The 14,083-nt window shown below is 45.9% G+C and overlaps 1 protein-coding gene across 1 annotated transcript in view; it reads right to left on the reverse strand.

Annotated features, from left to right (window-relative positions):
* LOC112224603 (proteasome activator complex subunit 4B) overlaps nt 1-14,083 on the reverse strand; it is a 66,867-nt gene that overhangs the window by 8,741 nt on the left and 44,043 nt on the right. The window contains 23 exon segments of the mRNA XM_042306238.1: nt 383-538; nt 3,261-3,389; nt 3,484-3,569; nt 3,928-4,136; nt 4,980-5,111; nt 5,618-5,709; nt 5,986-6,090; nt 6,828-6,980; nt 7,265-7,390; nt 7,720-7,943; nt 9,578-9,659; nt 9,944-10,073; nt 10,366-10,419; nt 10,640-10,776; nt 11,194-11,403; nt 11,669-11,724; nt 11,727-11,799; nt 12,026-12,121; nt 12,246-12,308; nt 12,532-12,686; nt 13,205-13,261; nt 13,400-13,455; nt 13,575-13,670. Of these exon segments, the coding sequence (XP_042162172.1) occupies nt 383-538; nt 3,261-3,389; nt 3,484-3,569; nt 3,928-4,136; nt 4,980-5,111; nt 5,618-5,709; nt 5,986-6,090; nt 6,828-6,980; nt 7,265-7,390; nt 7,720-7,943; nt 9,578-9,659; nt 9,944-10,073; nt 10,366-10,419; nt 10,640-10,776; nt 11,194-11,403; nt 11,669-11,724; nt 11,727-11,799; nt 12,026-12,121; nt 12,246-12,308; nt 12,532-12,686; nt 13,205-13,261; nt 13,400-13,455; nt 13,575-13,670 (2,677 nt within the window).

Raw genomic sequence — 14,083 nt, forward strand, 5'->3', positions numbered from 1 at the left:
ACACGTCTGTGTGTGTGTGTGTGTGTGTGTGTGTGTGTGTGTGTGTACAGTACACGTGTGTGTGTGTGTGTGTGTGTACAGTACACGTCTGTGTGTGTGTGTGTGTGTGTGTGTGTGTACAGTACACGTGTGTGTGTGTGTCTGTGTACAGTACACGTCTGTGTGTGTGTGTGTGTGTGTGTGTGTACAGTACACGTCTGTGTGTGTGTGTGTGTGTGTACAGTACACGTGTGTGTGTGTGTGTGTGTGTCTGTGTACAGTACACGTCTGTGTGTGTGTGTGTGTGTGTGTGTGTGTGTGTGTGTGTGTGTGTACAGTACACGTCTGTGTGTGTGTGTGTGTGTACAGTACACGTCTGTGTGTGTGTGTGTGTGCGCGTTACCTCCAGCTGCTCGTCCTCCAGCAGGCGTATGACCAGTGCTCTGACGTCGTTGACGGCTCCCTGGTTGCTCAGGAAGGTGAACAGGTTGTAGAAGACCATGATCTGTAGGTACGTCAGCACCGTGTAGCGAGCATGCCACGAACTGCTGCCCGCTATCTGGAAGATAACATAGAATGTTAATTACAAAACAACAACTATGGGTGTAAAGGTTCACCAAACCCCTGGTTTGGTACGCATCTGACGTTTTGGGGTCACGGTTCAGTGTCGGTACAGCAGGTTACATTTTTGGGGGTAAAACATGCAAAACTAAGAAAGAAATAGATGAGGCATAGAATATAGGGCCCTATAACATTTTCAATTTACCCCCTAATTCAGTTACTCCACGTTTCAGATTTTCAGTCTCAAAATCAAACTTGTTTAATAGAAAAACAACACAATTGGAGGTTCTAAGCCCACAACAATGTTTCAACCCCATCAGGAGACAATTGGAGGTTCTAAGCCCACAACAATGTTTCAACCCCATCAGGAGACAGTTGGAGGTTCTAAGCCCACAACAATGTTTCAACCCCATCAGGAGACAATTGGAGGTTCTAAGCCCACAACAATGTTTCAACCCCATCAGGAGACAATTGGAGGTTCTAAGCCCACAACAATGTTTCAATCCCATCAGGAGACAATTGGAGGTTCTAAGCCCACAACAATGTTTCAACCCCATCAGGAGACAATTGGAGGTTCTAAGCCCACAACAATGTTTCAACCCCATCAGGAGACAATTGGAGGTTCTAAGCCCACAACAATGTTTCAACCCCATCAGGAGACAATTGGAGGTTCTAAGCCCACAACAATGTTTCAACCCCATCAGGAGACAATTGGAGGTTCTAAGCCCACAACAATGTTTCAACCCCATCAGGAGACAATTGGAGGTTCTAAGCCCACAACAATGTTTCAACCCCATCAGGAGACAATTGGAGGTTCTAAGCCCACAACAATGTTTCAACCCCATCAGGAGACAATTGGAGGTTCTAAGCCCACAACAATGTTTCAACCCCATCAGGAGACAATTGGAGGTTCTAAGCCCACAACAATGTTTCAACCCCATCAGGAGACAATTGGAGGTTCTAAGCCCACAACAATGTTTCAACCCCATCAGGAGACAATGTTGTGTTCTGGTGAAAATAAATATTCATTTTTGGGTTTAGATATCCTTGAACTTAACTGAAAACTCTTACTGACAGTTGTGGCTGCCTCGTGTGATGTATTGTCTCTACCTTCTTGCCCTTTGTGCTGTTGTCTGTGCCCAATAATGTTTGGACCATGTTTTGTGCTGCTACCACGTTGTTGCCATGTGTTTCTACCATGCTGTGTTGTCATGTGTTGCTGCCTTGCTATGTTGTTGTCTCAGGTTTCTCTTCAGGTAGTTTTGTGTTGTCTCTCGTCGGGATGTGTGTTTTGTCCTATATTTATATTCATATTTAAATCGCAGCCCCCGTCCCCGCAGGAGGCATTTTGCCATTTTGGTAGGCTGTCATTGTAAATAAGAATTTGTTCTTAACGGACTTGCCTAGTTAAATAAAGCAATGTAGTTGCACACCAGCAAGAGCCTTGCTTGGTTAGCGTTGCTTCTGTAGCACACGTGATTGCAGAGTTTGCTGAACAAATCACCACTGAAGTGATGTAAATACTCCTGGTATCATTCTGCCAGGTCAGCATCGACTACTTTGTAGGTTTTTGGGAGAGCCTTTCCATCTACCAGAAGACCGTAGTCATTAGCATAATCGCACACAGACGGGGGATTTCACACGCTGTTGCCGCTTCAGAAAGTTGAAGGAAAATTTGAATCACTTAAGCATGTCTTTTTATCTGGGACAAATTAATGAAATGGTCTAATAAATACATTTAGTTGATATCCTACAAACTTCAATACATTTTTGCTTCTATTAGAAAGCCAAAATGTTCCCAAACTGGAGATATAAACAATCGTTCAAATCTGATTTATCGACCACACCACTCGCCATCGCACAGAACTCGTTCCCGGCTGCACCTCACAAAAGACGTTTCAAATGCACCAAGTAAGATTTGGAATTTGATTACAATGTGTGCATAGGGTGTAGTTGTTTGAATGGAATAGCCTACGCTGTTTTCTCCTCCTCAGATCTACTCAGGAGGCATACAACGCAGCGTAGGTACAGCCTATAGGCCTACTGGTTTAATTACAGTGCCGTCAGGTAGCATTCAGAACCCTCGTCTTTTCCCACATTTTGTTACAGCCTTATTCTAAAATTGATTAAATTAAAATAGATCATCAATCTACACACAACACCCCATAACGACAAAGTGAAAACAGGTTCAAACATTATTTCAAATGTATTAAAAATAAACTTTACCTTATTTACATAAGTATTTAGACCCTTTGCTATGAGACTCGAAATTGAGCTCAGGTGCACCCTGTTTCCATTGATCATCCTTGAGAGGCTTCTACAACTTGATTGGAGTGCATCAGTAGTAAATTCAATTGATTTAGACATGATTTGGAAAGGCACACACCTGTCTATATAAGGTCCCACAGTTGACAGTACATGTCAGAGCAGAAACCAAGCCATGAGGTCGAAGGAAATGTCCATAGAGCTCCGACAAAATAGTCAAGGCCCCAAAGAAATCTAAAAACCTGTTGTTTTTGCTTTGTCATTATGGGGTATTGTAGATTGCTGAGGATTTTTTATTCATTTAATCAATTTTAGAATAAGGCTGTAATGTAACAAAATGTGGAAAAAGTGTGTGTGTGTCAGAAATTAAAGGCACATGGCCCAGTGACTCACCTCCCACACTGCGTGCACGTGTGTGTGGTGACCTACCACCTGCATAGCATGCGTGTCCCTACCTCTTGCAGGGCCAGTAGGACCAGTGGTATCTGCTCTGTGTAGAGCAGTCCCTGGGACATCAGAGACAGACAGGTCTTAGCGTCCCGCTTCAGCTCATCATAACTGTCATCATTTTCCACCGGAGCGATCTACAACAGGAAGAGAGTGAAGAGGGATTAGGGATAGGCCTCCCCCTTTGAGTCTGGTTCCTCTCCAGGTGTCTTCCTTCCTTGACCCACCCACCTTGAACAGCAGTGGCAGCAACTGGAGCTGCTCTGGAACAGCCGTGGAGAAGGAGCGTCCAGCACTGGCCATCAGCCACTTGAGTACTGGAAACAAATAGAAAACCTTTATTACATTGTATGCTCTGACAAAGGTCATTGTACCCGAAAGGTTGACACATTAAAATGACAAATGTGCATTGATCTTGTATGTACGGAGACTGTTTTCTTTTGCTTTACAACTGGGATTATCATCATCAATATGCTCTCGCTCTCCCTATCCTCTGGTCTCTTACCAGTCTTCAGTAGTTTGATGGTGTGTGTTAAGGTTAGGGGTCGTACCTGTCTTCAGTAGTTAAGGTTAGGGGTCGTAACTGTCCTCAGTAGTTTGACGGCCTGTGCTAGGGTTAGGACTCGTACCTGTCTTCAGTAGTTTGATGGCCTGTGTTAAGGTTAGGGGTCGTACCTGTCTTCAGTAGTTTGATGGCCTGTGTCCTCTCGTCCTGCTCCCCCACATCGTTCTCCTCTACCACGTGGTTCTGGATCTCCTCGTCCCCCTCCGTCAGGGGTTTGAGGCGCAGCAGTACCCGCTCTGTGAACTCCTTGATGCGAGGCGAGGCTGTGGGCTGAGTGTACGGCAGGTTGACGTCTATCATGAAGATGTAGGTGAGGACACTGGAGAAGAGAGACAGAGAGAGGGGGGAGGACAGCGAGCGAGAGGGGGGAGGACAGAGAGCGAGGGGAGGACAGAGGGAGGACAGAGAGGGAGGACAGAGAGCGAGAGGGAGGACAGAGAGCGAGGACAGGAGCGAGAGGGAGGACAGAGAGAGGGCGAGGACAGAGAGCGAGAGGGAGGACAGAGAGCGAGAGGGAGGACAGAGAGCGAGAGGGAGGACAGAGAGCGAGAGGGAGGACAGAGAGCGAGAGGGAGGACAGAGAGCGAGAGGGAGGACAGAGAGCGAGAGGGAGGACAGAGAGCGAGAGGGAGGACAGAGAGCGAGAGGGAGGACAGAGAGCGAGAGGGGGGACAGAGAGGGAGGGAGGAGAACAATAAGAGAGCATGATGGTGGGTGTGTGTAGTCCTTTACCATCATCTTTTGGGCAGTTTCCATTACACCACCAGCGTGTTGCCAGTGATTATGACTACGTGGGCTCTAGTGTTGTTTTTTGGGAACTGTGTTTCCATATAGACAGGGCTGTAACTGAGGACTTGTGAAGAGCCGAATAAACAACCTCTGCATCATCAAGACAGTTCGTTGTGACTAGTTGTTAACCATGGAAGGTATTCATCCATGTTCACAGTCAACCATTGTTAAGTAAATGAAAAGTACCAGAGGCCAGAGCCTTAGCTCCCAGTGAGAACCTGGGGCCAGGCCGTGGAGGTGGAAACAAGTCAGCCTTTTGGGTAAAACACTGGGGTAAGTGTTAGTGGAAATACGCCATTTGAAAAGTATATCGATAGTATACTTTTAAAATACTGCATCAGTGTTCGGTCAATGGATGTAAGAGAGGTCCTACCTGCCGATGCGCTCGCGGACGTTCTTGTAGACCTGTGTGAGTTTGGGCTCTAGGTACTGCAGTAGTCTGTGGAGCAGCTCAGGGACTCTCCACTCCTGCTGAGCCAGGCCCCCCTGCAGCACATACAGACGACTGGAGAGAGGAGAGTTATACACACTAACACAAAAAGAAAGTGTTTCCCCTACCTACCATTGTACATGTGGGGGGCTACACTGCCTAGCTCTTTTGCTGCCCCCCCCACCTAAAAGAGTTTGGTTTTTATTGGTTTCAATTGACAAGAGAGCCTGATTGTTGCTTTGGGGGCCTTTGTGTGTGCATGGAACATCATCTAGGAGAAAGACTGTACAGAGACCTGCCTGTCTATCTGACAGTTCATAATCTAGGAGAAAGACTGTACAGAGACCTGCCTGTCTATCTGACAGTTTATAATCTAGGAGAAAGACTGTACAGAGATCTGTCTGACAGTTCATAATCTAGGAGAAAGACTGTACAGAGATCTGCCTGTCTATCTGACAGTTCATAATCTAGGAGAAAGACTGTACAGAGATCTGTCTGACAGTTCATAATCTAGGAGAAAGACAGGCAGCTCTCTGTATAGTCTATCTGACAGTTCAAGCGTTGGTAAAGTTTCTCCTCACCAGGCGTCTACGAAGGATCCCCCCTCCCCGTTGACTGGAGATTCCATCAGCATCTCAAACAGCCAGTGGAGCTTCCTGGGGTCTCTGCTCTCCTGTGCCATACAAAACCACAAAGGTCAAAGATGTGGATGCAGGAAAACAGAATCATGTCAGATGGGACAGTCTTTCCCCATTCCTGCATTCACTCCTCGTCTCCTTAAATGCATTGGAAGAGAAGATCCAAGGTCCTTCCCGTTCTGGCCTTCTCCTCTAATGCGTTTTGAGAAAGAAGCAAGGAGAGAGGATGCATTTGGGAATGGAGGAACTACTGATTGAGAAAGAAGCTGAAAGAAATGGATTGCTGAATGAGATGAGGGCTCGAGGCTTACACAGGCAGTGGCGATGCAGGTGCCCCAGTCAGCGTAGGTCTCTACAGTGATGTTGTTCAGTGCTGTACGAAGCAGAGGACACAGCAGCTCCCACAGACTCTCAACCTGGCAGGGGAACACAGGTCCAGAGTCAAAGGTCAAGAACTTCAAAAATATTTAACTTTCATTTATCCAGGTAAGTCAGACATACACACGTTATTATTTGCCTGGCAAGTGGAGAAATGTAAAGTACTGCTTGAGTCTGGTGTGTGCACACGCATTTGACCATGGTGTATGCATCTCTCTCCTACCTTGCCATAGCTCCAGTGTGTGTTCGTTCCTACCTTGCCATAGCTCCAGTGTGTGTTCGTTCCTACCTTGCCGTAGCTCCAGTGTGTGTGTGTGTTTGTTCGTTCCTACCTTACCATAGCTCCAGTGTGTGTGTGTTCGTTCTAGCTTGCCGTAGCTCCAGTGTGTGTTCGTGCCTACCTTACCGTAGCTCCAGTGTGTGTGTGTTCGTTCCTACCTTACCGTAGCTCCAGTGTGTGTGTGTGCGTGTTCGTTCCTACCTTGCCGTAGCTCCAGTGTGTGTGTGTGTTCGTTCCTACCTTGCCAAAGCTCTAGTGTGTGTGTTCGTTCCTAACTTGCCGTAGCTCCAGTGTGTGTGCATTCGTTCCTATCTTGCCATAGCTCCAGTGTGTGTGTGTTCGTTCCTACCTTGCCAAAGCTCCAGTGTGTGTGCTCGTTCCTAACTTGCCGTAGCTCCAGTGTGTGTGCGTTCGTTCCTACCTTGCCGTAGCTCCAGTGTGTGTGTGTTCGTTCCTACCTTGCCCTGGCTCCAGTGTGTGTGTGTTTGTTCCTACCTTGCCGTAGCTCCAGTGCTTGCTGCCTCTGATCAGTCCAGAAGTGATCTCTGCTACACAGCGCTGTTTGCTCTCGTGTGTGTCGGCCACCAGACGCTCCATGTGTGGTTTCAGCACGGGCAGGAAGGCATCGTTGAAGTTACGGAACAGACCCTGAAAGATAGAGTGTCAATAAGACAGAGCTAAGGAAGCCAAAAGATTTGGCTTACAAAACCCCCCTCCTGGGTTTATGCTTTCCTCGTTCCTCGCAGCCTCGTTCCTTGCAGTCTCCTTTTCAAAACATCAGACGGAAGCGAATAGACTATGAAGAGAGAACTCACGTCCTCCGATGTTTTGAACAAGAGGCGGGATAGAGAACAAGGTATTAATGAAGGTTCAGGAAATACCTCTGAGATTGGGAGGGTCTGATCTCAGGGTCTGATCTCTCTCTCCCTCACCTTGAAAAGGCAGAACCTGCGGGGGCTGAACTTGTCCTTGCCCTTCCGGTCCTCCAGAGAGAGGAATTCAATCAGCTGGTTGATGAACACTGGGTCTGAAAAGTGGTCGTAGATGATCTGCTCTCGCTGGAAGGAGAGAAGAAGAAACTGTTATTACAGTGGACTGGAGATATCACATTTTACAGCAGAGGATGTTATATAGCGTTTTCAAAGAGAGACTGCATTCTGATTATCTACCCTTCAGCCAGAAGTGTGCACTTGTTCACTCCCGCTCATACATTTAAAAGCATTGTATTGAAAGAGTGCATGGCTGGAGGGAGTTTCCACCATATTCCCTACACGAATACAGTCATTTCACATCAATCAGGGAGGAGTGACCAAGTGTACACTTCGGGACAAGGGTAGCGAATTAGACTGTGGCCATTGTGTGTGTGTGTGCCGTGTCATCTCCTCACCTCTGTCATCTCCTCTCTGGTCAGTCCCTGTTTGGGCTGCTCCTCAGAGGGAGAGTACATCATGAGTTTCTGTGGCCAGCTGTAGTATCCCCAGTGGGTCTTCTCTACGAATGTACAGCCCTCCCAGTCCTGCTGGGTACGAGGCAGACTGCTACTGTTATACTGGAGCCATTGGTTATCAGGCCTGTCTCCTGCTATCATACCAGCCGGCTCCTTTAGATCACCTGGTAGAGGGAGAGAGGCAGTGAGAGGACCAGACTGCTACTGCTACTGCCACTGGTTATCAGGCCTGTCTCCTGCTATCATATCATCAGGAGAGGAGAGAGGCGTTGAGATACATGCTGTATAGCTGTTATAGTCACACCTGGGGTCAAATAGTATTTGTTTACTTTCAAATACAGTACCAGTCAAAAGTTTGGACACACCTACTCATTCTACTTTATTTTTTACCATTTTTCACATTGTCGAATAATATTGAAGACATCAAAACTATGAAACACATATGGAATCATGTAGTAACCAAGAAAGTGTTAAATAAAAATATATTTTAGATTCTTCAAGGTAGCCACTCTTGGCATTCTCTTAACCAGCTTCACCTGGAATGCTTTTCCAGCAGTCTTGGAGTTCCCACATATACTGAGGACTTGTTGGCTGCTTTTCTTTCACTCGGCTGTCCAACTCATCCCAAACCATCTCAATTGGGTTGAGGTCGGGGATTGTGGAGGCCAGGTCATCTAATGCAGCACTCCGTCACTCTCCTTCTTGGTCAAATAGCCCTTACACAAGCCTGGAGGTATGTTGGGTCACTGTCCTGTTGAAAAACATAGTCCCACTAAGCGCAAACCAGATGGTCGTGTCGCTGCAGAATGCTGTGGTAGCCATGCTGGTTAAGCGTGCCTTAAATTCTAAATAAATCAGAGCTTATCACCAGCAAAGCACCCCCACCTCCATGCTTCACGGTGGGAACCACACATGGGCAGCTCATCCAAAGGACAGATTTCCACCGGTTTAATGTCCATTGCTCATGTTTCTTGGCCCAAGCAAGTCTCTTCTTATTGGTGTCCTTTAGTAGTTGTTTCTTTGCAACAAACCGACCATGAAGGACTGATTCACACAGTCTCCTCTGAACAGTTGATGTTGAGATGTGTCTGTTACTTGCTTCTGTGAAGCATTTATTTGGGCTGCAATTTTTGAGGCTGGTAATTAATGAACTTATCCTCTACAGCAGAGGTAACTCTGGGTCTTCTTTTCCTGTGGGGGTCCTCATGAGAGACAGTTTCATCATAGCACTTGATGGTTTTTACGACTGCACTGGAAGAAAAGTTCTTGAAATTTTCCGGATTGACTGACCTCATGAAGCTGGTTGAGAGAATGCCAAGAGTGTGCGAAGCTGTCATCAAGGCAAAGTGTGGCTCCTCTGAAGAATTTCAAATATAAAATATTTTGATTTGTTTAACACCTTTTTTGGTTACTACCTGATTCCATGTGTTATTTAATAGTTTTGATGTCTTCACTATTATTCTACAATGTAAACATAAATACACTTTTGACTGGTACTGTAGGTGCTTCTACATCTGCATCGCTTGCTGTTTGGGGGTTTAGGCTGGGTTTCTGTATCAGCACTTTGTGATATCTGCTGATGTAAAAAGGGCTTTATAAATACATTTGATTGAAACACTTTTAGAGCCTACCTGAAGTGCCAGATGGAAAGGGTTTGCAATTTTGGGACTATTCCTTTGGTTCCATTGCACCAGAGCAAGCCCAATCAAGTACAGCTTGAAACGAATACTATTTGAACACAGGTAAGGGGACTAGTGAGCGAGGAGACAGGAAGTGCAACTCGAGAGTGGGTACTTACAGAGCTCGTTGGGGCTGACTGGTACTTTTTTATGCGGCCTCTTGAGTTGCTTCATGATCCCTGCCACTGCTGATATCGCCAACTAGAGGGGGAAATAAACACAAAAAATATGTTTCTATATCTTAAAATGAAACACTATAACGACGATTATGCATACGTGGCTGATGTGTGAAGATAAATGTGAATTTATGTGTGAAACTTTACTGTAACGTTGTTGACTGCTGCCATCTTGAAGAGTTCTCATGCAAAATAGATTCTCTCAATGTAGGGAACGAAACTGAATGCATGACTGGGTCTGTCCGTTAGTGATTCTGTGTTTAGCGCGCGTGTGTGTATGGATAGTGGTAGTTGTGTGGGAGCGCCCACCTTGCGGACCAGGAGGGAGTCGTGGTTGAGGCTCTTGACAAAGAACAGGACAGCAGGGGAGGGGAGAGGGTGGTCATCTCTCAGCAACAGAGACATGAATCCAATGGCATTGTGCTCAAACTTCCAGGGCCTACAACATGCAGAGCAGTGGGTGAAAAACGTTTTGAGACAGAGTGAAGGGAAGTACTACCTGGGTCATATTCATTAGTAATAAATCTTTGTACAACATGATATAAATGGTTTCCGTTGCACAACGTTTTGCTACAGAGTGCACTGATGAATAGGAAGTTGAAAATGTTGCAGTTAGAAACGTAAGGAACTAAGCTGACATGATTCCCTTGTTCTATACAACAGACTATCATATCTGTTAAACACAATACATTTCTATGCTCGTTTCAGTCATTGAGACAAGGTGAACCTACATGTTTCTGTCGTTGAGGCAGTCCAGAAGTTCACCAACCAGACTCTCATATTTCCTGAGGGAGACAGACCAGTAATATATTATAAAGTGGCTTATACTAGGGACATTATACTGTAGACATAACTGAGAAATGACTTTAACAACAGGAACGGCAGACCTTTGCTAGACTGCAATAAGACACCAATAGGGCTGTAATTTGAAGATTTTGTGTACAGTTCATCAACAGTTTTGAAGGTTTATTCATTAGCAGTGACAGCTCTTCCTCTGGTACTTACTGAACTGAGTCGAGGTTCTTCTCCTCCTGCTTTCTGAGGCCCTCTGCTTCTTCCTGGTCTGAGGGGACAGGGTCCTGAGGCAGGGGAACACCGGAGGTCTGGAGCTGCACCGCCGTTGCACGACATTCTGATGGGATCTACAGCAAAGAGTTAGTTTCATCAGAAATTATTATATATGTTATACAGGATATGATATATATAGCTAGTGGAGGTAAAGACAGGTCATCTCAGGCCAAGCAGACTAATATATAGATTACCTGTAGATTCCCAACTTCAGAGACATGTTTGAATCCTATTCAGTCACAAAGCTTTACTCTCAAGGGCTTATGTCACACTGTACTTCTATACGCCTAACAGGAAATAGTATATACATTTTGTCATTGATTGAAAAAAAGAGTTGAGAGTAAACCCAGCGGGCAAAGTTGGAAGGAATGATATCCTTACTTTCAGTTTACAAATCAGATCAAGTTGAAATTACGTCAGAACAAACCATTCACAACCAGATGGTAGCAATGACAATTTCCACCAGTGGAAAAGCAGGAAGGGTATCTTACAGCAAAGTGGATGCCGATGGTCTCGTATTGGCGGTGGACCTTGTCAGCGAGGTCGTCGAACAGGCGGACGATGGAGGGCTTCTCCAGGGACATAGCTGAGCTGAGTCCTGAGCGGACGATGGCAGGCCAGGTCAGGGTGATGCAGTCCCAGTCATGCAGGTTGGCCAGGCACACCCCACTGTGGTTCCCCAAGAGACAGTACAAGGCACCCTGAAGAGAGGAGAGACAGGGGGGTAAGGAAGGATGAGGAAAATAATGAAGGATGGCGAATGAGGACTCAAAGTTATATTCCATTTCTCTATTTACATCATCCAGTCAGTCAGTCAGTTAGTCAGTCAACCAATCGATTGATCAACAATCAATCTGCAATAACCAGCCTAGACCATGTGTATATGTGTGTGTGGATAAGGTAGGGGAGTGTTTATGTGTGTGGTCAAGATAAGAGAGACACAGGACAGAGACAGGCCAGCCGTACTTTGAATTGCTGCTGTGTGACGTCGGAGCGGTCTGGCTCCAGGAACTCCAGCACACGGGGATCAGGTCCCTGCAGCAGAAGTTATAGGTCCCCAGAGCTGTGAACAGCACACTCTGAGCCCGGCTACGCACCTGGAGGGACACACGAGGTACATACCCTCAAATGTTTCTTGATTCCTTGCATCCTATCTCCTCGCCACCTCCTCAAAAAACAGAGGAGATGAATGTGTTGAGGTGGTGAGGAGAGAGGAAGAGAAGCCAATTTTATATTGATAAAATATCTCTCTCACCACAGTAATGTTTTGTTTACCTGCTGGAGCTACTAAAACAAACATCTGTGGTAGTAAACTGAGCTAACCTGACTGTAGGTGCTGGTAGAGAGCCGCAGCAGATCCCGCATCAGTTCCTGGTGGATACTCTTGTACTCACACCCCTCCACTGTTAGCTTACGCAGCTGGACAACACAAAACACAGAGGCTAGGTTACAACCTGGGGTAAACACACAGATTCTTCCATGACAGCAGCAGACACTTGAGGATGGACAGAACAGAGAGAGGGCAGAGAGAGAGAAACCCTACCTCGTGCTGTAGCATGACTCTGTCGATTAGCAGGGCTCGGATGTGCTGCTTCCTGCCGTGAAGCTGTAGGTGTATTAGAAGACAAATGAGTAAGTGATTACGGGTCAGCACCAGAATCAACAACAAAAAATGACAAACTCAACTCTTACATAAGATATGTCAGATAAGTATGTGGGTGCTTTAAACGACCAGCATTCATTCACTCAAGAGAAATACAACTTCATTCAGGAGGTCCACCACAATCTCAGCCATGGCTCCAGTATGGAGTTCTAGCTATATCGCTCACCCTGTTCTCCATGGACTTCTTGACCAGGTTGAAGCTCTTCCAGCGAGAGTCAAACTCTTGTTTGTGAGAGCCTTTGAAGTGCAGCAGGTCACTGATGATCTTGATGATGGAGAACAGAGACTTGGTGTCGTCCTCTGAGTGCTCCAGAATGTGATCTGAGAAAATAAAACGGAACAAACCATTACATGGAAATGTTTTAGACATGGTTTATTCAATCTTAATATGTGAAGAGCGTCATAAGGTGGTGAACACAAAGCAATTAAAAAAACATTACACTTATAGGAAGGGAAATGATCTGGATAGGTTTACACTTTCTGTGTTAGTTAGATCTGGACATGTGCAGAAAAGCCAAGTACAGCAGAAGACAAGTTCCCGTTGGACATCTGTGTACATTGGACAATAAAGTAATCTTGCCAAGACAATGATAATACCGCAGTCGATGACAGGACAAGTATCTGGAAGGTAGAGGTGTTAAGTGCCACATGGTATAACAACAGTTGTTTGGCTGGCTGTAGTTTGATGTTGGGTTTGCGGTTGTGTTGTGGTTACAAAAACAGGAGGGGACAAGGGTTTGTTCTTGGGTGTGGTGTTGTTACAGAGGCAGAGAGGATGTGAATGTAATGTTAGGTGGGGTTGTGGTTACACCGACAGAAGGGAAGCGGACACTACTCACGTAGCAGCTGCCTCATCACTCTGCAGATAGCATCTCTGTAGTTCTCTCTGGACACATCTGCAGGGAGGGAGAGCGAGTTGAGGCATTACAACTCTGGCTAGCCACACTATGAACACATCCCACTCACAATATGACTGCCCACACAAAGAAATCAGAGCACAGCTAACTAGAAGGGTAGTTAGTAATACTCCCTACCATCGGCCATCCCTGTGAAGAGGTTAGTCTCCCCCAGATTCACCATGCTAGTCACCCTGATGGAGAAAGAGGTTTCAAAGTTAAAACACACTGTTGGTAAAACACTGACAACAAATTACTTTATAAATACATTTTATTGATGAACTTGTTTGCAAATTAAATGTGTCCTACTCACAGTTCAGGGATGGGCTCTCCTTGCAGCAGGGGCAACAGGCTACCTGCTCCCAGAAGGCAGTGCTGTACAATGGACAAACTCTGGAGGACGTCATCCCTGAAAAACAGAATGAAGACAGTTACATGCAGGGTCCACATAACTGACTACACATTATAGAGCAGAACAGGGTTGTGTTCAGCGGGGCGAAAACGTTTTGAAATGGAGGTAGCAGCTAAACTCTTCAAGACAATAGCACACTTGTCCATTGCAAAACGTTTTTGCTACTGTGTGCATTACTGAAGTAGTGGTGTAGTAGAGACCCAGGCTTGTTTTAAAAATGGTGTTCCTGCTTCTGGTTCAGAAGAGCATAAAAAGGTTAGCTTATTCTTGGATGTTCAGTATCCTAATCTTGCACCTCCACCTGTCTACTCCAGACTTAACCAGTCGCTGGCACACTGTTTAATGGGTCTTCAACCTGGTAAAGTCCTGGAAAAATGTGTTTCTCTAATTGGGAAAGTTTATGTAGTCCT

The sequence above is a fragment of the Oncorhynchus tshawytscha genome, linkage group LG25 (assembly GCF_018296145.1).
Source record: "Oncorhynchus tshawytscha isolate Ot180627B linkage group LG25, Otsh_v2.0, whole genome shotgun sequence".
In the NCBI taxonomy this organism is placed as follows: Eukaryota; Metazoa; Chordata; class Actinopteri; order Salmoniformes; family Salmonidae; genus Oncorhynchus; species Oncorhynchus tshawytscha.